Here is an 8,401-nt window from a genome sequence, read left to right as displayed (position 1 = left end):
TTACCAAGTCTGGGGTAGGGCCCGGGACTCTGCATTTCTCGCAAGTTCCCACGTGATGCTGCTGGTGCAGCTGGTTTGAGTAGCAAGGATCTAGTCTTCCCTCCTGGAGAGTTCTCAAACTTACGTGATCATATGAATCTGAGGAACCCATGACCAACAGATTTAAAAGCCCGACCCTGGAGATCTGGATAAAGGTGTGGGTTGGGGCCAGGACATACTGTGTACTTTGAGCAAGGAGGTACTTTGAGCCTCAGGAGACCGTGAGGCTCGAGCAAGCTGGGGAAGGGTGGCTGTGGTACTCCTCTGTACCCTGGCCAACAACGCAGACACAGGACACGGAGTAGACAGAAGCAAAGGGAATCACAGCCAGCTCCAGGAACTGGGAAGGAAACAAGGCAAGGGAGAGAAGATGGGGCTGTGGGGGTTGCGAAAGACAGTACAAGTGGTCTATGGCCTGCCACCAGAAGATGAGGATTTGGAATCCAGCTTTTATTCTCCTTGTAAGCCATCGGGCAAACACAGAAATTTCAAACCAAGCAAGAGTGGTGCCATGAACTGCACCAGACTTGGAAACTCCCCTATAGGCCGGACCCATCCTGTACCGCATCCTGACCAGAGCTTCCCAACTCAAACCCAATCCCTTTGTGGCTCACCAGCCATGGTCACCCCAAGGTGGCGATGACCAAAGCCGTCGTCTGCTCCCCTGAGGTGACTGGTTCTGGTCTCTCTCGCTCAGCCCAGGTCAAGTTCTTTTTCTTAAAGATAAGCCAAAAACACCTCACACCTACTAGGATGGCCACATGCAGGAAGGCTGACAGGCACTGGCGAGGATGTGGAAAAACGAGAAGCTTCGCACCCTGCTGGTGGGAACGTAAAGTGGTGTGGCCAGTTTGGAAAAGTCTAGCAGTCCTTCAAAAAGTTACACGATTATGATGCGATCCAGCATATACCCAGGAGGAATGAAACCCTAGGTCTACGCAAAGACCTGTACACAAACGTCCACGGCAGCACAAAAAGTGGCAACAACCCAACACCTGTCCGGTAACTGAGAAGTGGATACGGAAAGAGGGATATACATAAGAGACTCTTCGATAGAGCACAAACCGAGGGTTTGTGGGGGGAGGGGGGAAAACGGGTGATGGGCAGTGAGGAGGGCACTTGTTGGGATACGCGCTGGGTGTTGTATGGGAGCGATGAACCATGGGAATCTACCCCCCAAACCAGAGCACACTTCACGCACTGTATGTGTGTGAACTTGACAATAAACTATACTTAAAAAAAAAAAAAAGAAAGAAAAAAAGAGAATGGGGGTTTCTGTCCACACAGCGGCATTCTTCAGCCAGAAAAAGGAATGCAGCAGTGACACACGCTACAACATGGAGGAACCTTGAAGATGTCAGTGAAAAGAAGGCAGACACAAAAGGCCACGTGCCGTGTGACTGTCCCTGTGAGAAGTGTCCAGAACAGGCAAATCTTTAGAGAGAAAACAGACTAGTGGTTGCCTGAGGCTAGGAGCGGGGCAATGGGAGGGACTGTTAATAGGTACAGGGTTCCTTTTTTTTTTTTTTTTGAGGTGGTGAAAATGTTCAGGAGTTAGATGTGGTGATGGATGCACAACACTGTGAATATAGTAAAAACCGCTGAATTGCACACTTTTAAAAGGTAAACTGTGGGGCGCCCGGGTGGCTCCGTCGGTTAAGCAGCCGACTTCGGCTCAGGTCACGATCTCACGGTTCGCGGGTTCGAGCCCCACGTTTCTGTGCTGACAGCTCAGAGCCTGGAGCCTGCTTCGGATTCTGTGTCTCCCTCACTCCCTGCCCCTCCCCTGCTCATGCTCTGTCTCTCTCTCTCTCAAAAATAAAGATTAAAAAAAAGAAAAAGGTAAACCTCATGGGTACATGTGGGTATATCTCAATAAAGCTGTTTTTTTTTTTTTTAATTTAAAAAAAAGGAACAGGTTATTAAGTGCTGATATTTATTGTTAAGGATCCCACCTTTCCACAAGGCATACCCTGGAACTGTTCCCGCTCGGCCTGGTGATTACTCCTGGCTGGAAGGAGGAAGTGGCCTAGACTACAACAAACACTGACAGCATGACATGGAAGTTCCTGAAGGCCCCATTCACTTCCCCCCACAGAACTAAGACACGATGTTCCTCAGTGTCCTTGATACAAGGAGACCCACGCAAAAAATGGCTGATTCTGCAGATGAGAATCACTGAAGTTTCTGTTTTCAGAAAACAATTATGTATAGGACTATCCTTTCAACCTGTGCTACTAGAAAAACCAAGTGCCAAATTTATTGTCTGAATCCTCTTTTCCTTAAATCACAGATCTAAAAGTGATCTGCTTCCCTGCTCGTCTGATGGTTTCTAGTGTGATGTTCCTTTAATGCTTCCTTTTACAATGAAGGATGCTTATGTGACCAAACTGCCCCAAGTCCTTCCCGTAGCCAGCATGACCCAATTCGAAAACAAAAACACTCCACCCATTTGTAGGCCCTTAAGGAAGAAGGCTAAAGGCTTCAAGGTGGTCTTCACTAAATCAGTGCTTGAGATGGGGTCTCCCAGATATGGCCAGGGCACCTGCTCATGCTGGCCTCCCCACCCAAGCCCCAGTTGAGGGTACCCTTAACCCCCTCTCAGGCAGTTCCAGGCTACAGCATATTAGCAGACACCTCAGGAAGGCTCTGGTAGCCTACCCTGTGCCCACAGATAAATAATGTGTCCTCATTTAGGAGAAAGAACCCAAGGATCTGAGAAGCAGAAAGGCCCATCCATGGATGCAATGCTAGCTGTGGAGGGAAAGTGCCTAGTGCCTTGATCTCTTGCCTCTGGGCCTGGTGCTCTATGGTGCTCTCTCCACTCCAGCACAGGGGGGCTCATCACTGACCGTGTCTGTCAGGCCTCGGGCTGAAAAGAATCCGGAGAACACCAGAGGTCAGGTGGGCCTGGACAGAGGACACAGGCTTCTGGAGGCTGGGGCTCCCTGGGGGTGAAAGGCCCTCCTGGGTTGTTTCCTGCTTCACTGGCTCCTCCATCCACCCCAGCCACTGGCTTCCAGAGGCTGGGCTCCCTGCTCCTACGGGGGTTCAATACCACACTCAGATGGAGCCCGTGCTCCTGTGCTTTTCTTGCGTGGGCCCCAAGGGACACGGAGTTACCCTGTAGGTAAGCACCACACAAAGCGTCAAAAATTCATTCTTTTCCTTTGCCCAGTTCCGAGAGGTGGCCACACACAGAGGCAGGCATCAGAATGTTGTAGAGTAGGAAGGGCACCTCCCAGGGCAGCAGGAAAGCCCTGGGAAGGGAGAGCCCTGCTTAGGGTCAACTCGGTAAGTTAGTGGCAAAAATGAGATCAGACTTCAGGTCTGTGCGGGCAAGCAGAACTGGAGGATTCTGCCCTTCTCCGCATGACGCAGTCTCTCTGCAATGTGCCTGCCCCTGTGAAAGTCTTCCTTGTGGCCTATGCGGCCTATGGGGCTTTCTAGTCTCTCATTTTCGTCTGTGTAGCCACACTGCAAAAGCAATTTATGAAGGGAAGGTGCCTGAGAAGCAAGAACAGGCCCTGGGTAGGAAAAGAGTCATTTGGCCCCAGAAAGATTTCAACTCTAAAGTCTCAGAAATGGAAAGAGCTGCGCAGAAAAGAAGAGTGGGAGCCTGGCAACATGATTTTTGTATTGACATTTGGTTCTTATAATAACATCCAAAATGCGTTCTGTTCTTATAGTGCTGCAGCTGCGACTGCATCGGGCCGAGGGTATATGTTGCCGAAGTGTCCCTTGAGAAGTGTGCGGGAGCTGGTGGTGAGAGAGACACACAGACTGCTCTTTGGGACCTATATGCAGCCGGGTGGAGAGCTGCAGCAGGTGTCTTGGCTCTGACAGGGGGTGGGGAGGCAATCCCAGCCAGCCTGCAAACACATGGGCAGAGTCCCTCGCCCCCAGACCGCAAGAACACGGCTGCTGACGGGGCCAGCGGCGGCAGCTCCAGGAGAGTGGAGGGAAGGCTGGGATGTTACATTCTTGAGGCCTTCACAGGTACATATCATCGTAGCCCGGTGGGGGGAGATGGTCTGGGTTAGGTCTGGAATGGAAAGAGGGGCTGGTGAGTTGGGAGTGATGGCGGGGTCAGGGGCGCACAGGCAGACGGGGCCTGAGCAGAGGGAGCCTGCCCTCCAGAACAACGTGGTGCTCTGTGGGGTTGAAATGCACATGCTCTACAGCCATGATCCTGACTCTCCCACCCTGGGTAAGTTAATTCATCTTCCAGGGTCTTGACTTCTGCATCTATGCAATATGCACAGTAATATGTACCCCTAAGTGTTGCTATTAGAATCCAGCGTCCTGACACGGACTTAAACTTCAGTGAGTATGAGCAGCTCCTCCTCTGAGTGCTCCCTGAGGGGGCTGGAGGAAGGGAAGCACCAAGGGCTGGGGAGCTCTGGGGAGGCCTCAAGCATGGGGCCCGGAGGAGGCTCCACTCCCTCGGCAGTGGGGGATGACGGAGCCAGTGGTGACTCCGCACCTAGAGTCAGACTGCTTGCTCCCGCAACGCTGAGCTGAGCTGAGCTGCCATCAGGCCCTATTTCTCAGCGGGCCTGAGTGAGTACCTACCCAGACGGGCTGGTCCCAATGGGTCCAAAGGGGTCAAAGCGTGCTCCTGGGGGCACAGCGCCTGGAGGAAGACGGTTTGGGAGGCCCGAGGATGGGTCAATGAGTGCTCTCGGGAAGCCAGATCTCAGGGGATCCACGATCATGCCACCTCTCCGACACCTGAGGCAAGAAGAAAAGGTGGGTAAGCAGGTGGGGCGAGGAGCTGCTGGAGAAGAGGCGAAGGAGGTGAGTGGACTAAAAATGCCTGGGATACGTACTCTGGAGAGCTCAAGCAGACACTGATGGACGGTTGCCCGGGAGTCAGCAGGAAGTGGGCAAGAATAGGAACACCAAGAGCACACCTTTCCCGGCATGTACGGCCTGCCCTTTCAGCTTTCCAGGCTGCCCAAACCCACAAAACTGAGATCCCTGCCATGTTCTACATCCAAGGGGGACAACTTGATCAAGAACAGGTGCCAGAACTTGCCAAGGTCAACGGAGAACCATCATAAGGTTCTGTAGGGCACTATTTTAGGTCTAAGGACTAGTAATGGCATTGGGACAATTCCGGATGATGGCTTTCTTGCAGTTTCCTGAGAGCGCCTCAGGGTGATCTAGGACTGCACGTGGACTGCCCAAATCTGGCTCCTGATAGCATCTGTCCCTCAAGGAGTTCCACGCACCTGACCTCCTGTGCTCAAAGCAGGATGTGTGAGCTGATGTTCCCCAAACTTTGCGGCCACTGTTCAAGCTTAACTTCAGGCTCATGCGATTTCCCACTGTCTAAAAATGAGGTGCTCAAGTTGGGGTCGCTTTGCAGCACAGGTTGAAATCTACCCGGAAGCATTCAGAGAAGACAGGGCCTGGCTAGGCTGTAGTGACTTTGTTGGGTGCACGACAGAAACCACACACACAGTCTACTGGGGATCAGAGACTCCCCTGAGCAAGTGAGGTGACTGCTGAGGAGCCCTGAGCTGCCCTTCAGTCTGTCGCCCACCATGTGCTCTTCAGCCTGCACCTGAGAAACCCTTCCATCCAAGGGAGGCTGCTGTCCTCCGCCAGGGCCAGCGGGGTCAGCTAATGACAGGGGAGTTGTCTGCTGGCTTGCTCGGCGCCTCCCCCACCCCGCCAGCAGAGCTCTCCCTCACTGCTGCAGGCACGGCAGAGCGGAACAGCGGCGGTGACTTCTCAGCCGCTCAGCCCCAGCAGCCTCCTTCACCCCAAAGCAAGGCTGACGAAAAGCTCTAAGATTAGAAGGTGAGCTGAGCCTGAAAAGTCACAAGAGTAAGTTGTGTTGCTGCCCCCTCCCTGGCAGGACTCACCCAAAGGGGTCCAGATCCTCTCCCCCGACAGCAAACGGGCCCAGGGGATCACACCTGAAACAAACAAGGGACAATTACCACAAGTCCCATAGCAGCCGGGCGCCTGGGCTCCCGGGGGCTTGAACCCAATGCCCGTGGGGGCACAAATGCACTCCCAGGTATGGAGGACAGGGGAAATCCCCGCACGAGACCATAACACGAGGGATATTTCAAAGTGGTCTTTGGCACAGACTAATATATTACAAGGGCAATATTGAAAAGAGTTGAACACAAAGCTAAAAACAAGGAGACCTCGATACTGTAGAAAATAGACGTACTGACAGTGGTTAGTAACCTCAAGATAAATTTTATTTTATTTACACTTTTCTCAAGTTTCTAAACTTTGTATCACGAACCAAGAACTTTCAGATTAGAAAATATCGTAAAAACAAAACCCAAACTCCAAGACTAAGACTTAAAAGCTTCCAGGGATGAAATAAGATGGGTGTCCACACTCAGCCAGAACAGTATGGCCTCTCCACGACATTTCGATCCCACAGACACCGTGTATCTGTTCATGCGCTGCCCACTGGAGGGCCACAAACCACTGTAACCTCTAAGATTTTTTTCACCTCTACACCAAGAACCCACTTTTGTTCTCACTGGGAATGCATGACCTAGGAGCATAAATGAGAGCATCCTTTCTGGAAAGCAATTCTGTACTGTCTAATATATACAAAACACCTGTGTCTTTCACAAGTCTTAACGTATCTTTATACTCTTTGATCCAATAGTTCTTTATCTAGGCATTTATCTTAAACAATACGTAATTCAAATTAAAATATCACCATAAAGACTTTAATCAAGGGAATTGGAATTGGCTTAAGTAGGGACCAGTTAGGCACTTTATGGTGGATCCCTAAATGCAGTTGTGGAGACAATGTTCTCAGAGGTTTCAAAATGATATGAAAAGGGGAGCCTTGGGTGGCTCAGTTGGTTAAGAGTCTGACTTCAGCTCAGGTCATATCTCACGGTTTATGGGTTTGAGCCCCTCATCAGGCTTGCAGCTGTCAGCGCAGAGCCCGCTTTGGATCCTCTGTCCCCCTCTCTCTCTGCTCTCTCTCCCTCAAAAATAAACAAACGTTTAAAATAAAACGTTTACAATAAAATAAATAAAATAAAATAAAATAAAATAAAATAAAATAAAATAAAATAAAATGATGTGAAAAAATGCTTATGCTCTAGTGCTAACTGTGGGGGGGAAAAAGAGATAGCCTAGGAATAGCCCAGGGAATCAACTGTGAAAAATGTGTGCGGGGGCGTGTATGTCTAAATAAAAATTGAAAGGAACACAGAGTGACAGTTACTCCTGGGATGATTTTCTTTATGCTTTTCTGGTTTCTTCCTATAAAACAAAAATACTTAAAATTTGCAAAAGTGTGCTTTGGAACCTGCTTGGAGACCTAGCAAGCAATACAAACCTTGCAGTTCTGGAGGGGGTGGGGGTTCCTGCCAGACCTCAGGAGAGCCTTGTAAATAGCAGCTAATATACACTTACAGGTAAGAAGCCATTAATTAAAGAACTGGGAAAAAATCCAAAAGGAGATGCTTCTTCAGTCAGTTCTACCTATTATGCTGGAAAGGATACTGTGATTTAGGTGGATGTGGCTAGGTTTCCAAGGGAAGGAATTTTTCCTGATGTAGATGACTGTTCCCAAGTCCTAGTTCAAATTTGCTGGTGGCTTCTGTTAACATCATGCCACACTGTGGATGGACAGGAGTGCTGGAGAGCACCGAGTGTATCTCCATGAAATGGTCCACTACAGGTCAGCAAACAGAAGGGGCTTCTAATGGCCATAAAAATGCCTAGGAGAACAGCACCTTATAGCTCCTGAAACACATAGCCTTTTCTCCTTTTCTCTCCTGGGCCACAGAGCACGGGACGGGGCAGGGAGAAGGAACAGAGAAGAGAAACTGGAAAAGGCAGCTGCCAGGCCCGTGGCAACCATTTGTGTACTTGAAATTGTCACAGCCTATCTCTTGACTCAACACTTACCACAATCTTGCCGCAACACATGCACGCACACTTCTGTGAATTTATTATGCACATGCTCAGAACCCATTTTAAAATAGTCTCAGTCCTGGGTCCCCTGGGTGGCTCAGTTGGTTAAGTGACTGACTCTTGATTTCAGCTGAGGTCATGATCCCAGGGTTGTGGGATTGAGCCGTATGTTGGGCTCCATGCTAGGCGTGGAGCCTGCTTAAGATGTTCTCTCCCCCTCTCTCTGCCCCTCCTCTGCTTGCACTCTTTCTCTCTCTTAAACATTAAAAAAAAAAAAAAAAAAAAAAAAATTAGTCTCAGTCCAGCAAGTCCCCCTGGCTATAATTTCTTCTTGACCGTTCTTTTGAGGGGAATGCCTCAAAAAAAAAAAAAAAAAAAAAAAAGTCTCAGTCCAGAATATGTTGAATGAGGCTACAGGGATTAAAATAAAGCTGACTTTTGTATA

General features: G+C 49.8%; 1 protein-coding gene across 1 annotated transcript in view; it reads right to left on the bottom strand.

Moving 5' to 3' along the window:
* Nucleotides 1-3,656: 3,656 nt before the first annotated feature.
* The window catches only part of PSMF1 (proteasome inhibitor subunit 1), a 42,486-nt gene continuing 37,741 nt past the window's right edge, over nucleotides 3,657-8,401 (bottom strand). The window contains exons 6-8 of the mRNA XM_019458924.2: nucleotides 5,916-5,969; nucleotides 4,615-4,773; nucleotides 3,657-4,084 (exon numbers count right to left, since the gene is read on the bottom strand). Coding sequence (XP_019314469.1) covers nucleotides 4,033-4,084; nucleotides 4,615-4,773; nucleotides 5,916-5,969 — 265 coding nt within the window. The 3' untranslated portion in view covers nucleotides 3,657-4,032. The remainder of the gene's footprint in view (nucleotides 4,085-4,614; nucleotides 4,774-5,915; nucleotides 5,970-8,401) is intronic.

The sequence above is a fragment of the Panthera pardus genome, unplaced genomic scaffold (assembly GCF_024362965.1).
Source record: "Panthera pardus isolate Hobbes unplaced genomic scaffold, ASM2436296v1 HiC_scaffold_25, whole genome shotgun sequence".
Taxonomy (NCBI): domain Eukaryota; kingdom Metazoa; phylum Chordata; class Mammalia; order Carnivora; family Felidae; genus Panthera; species Panthera pardus.
Note: the sequence above shows the minus strand (reverse complement) of the source record. Positions and strands in the feature narration are given on the sequence as shown.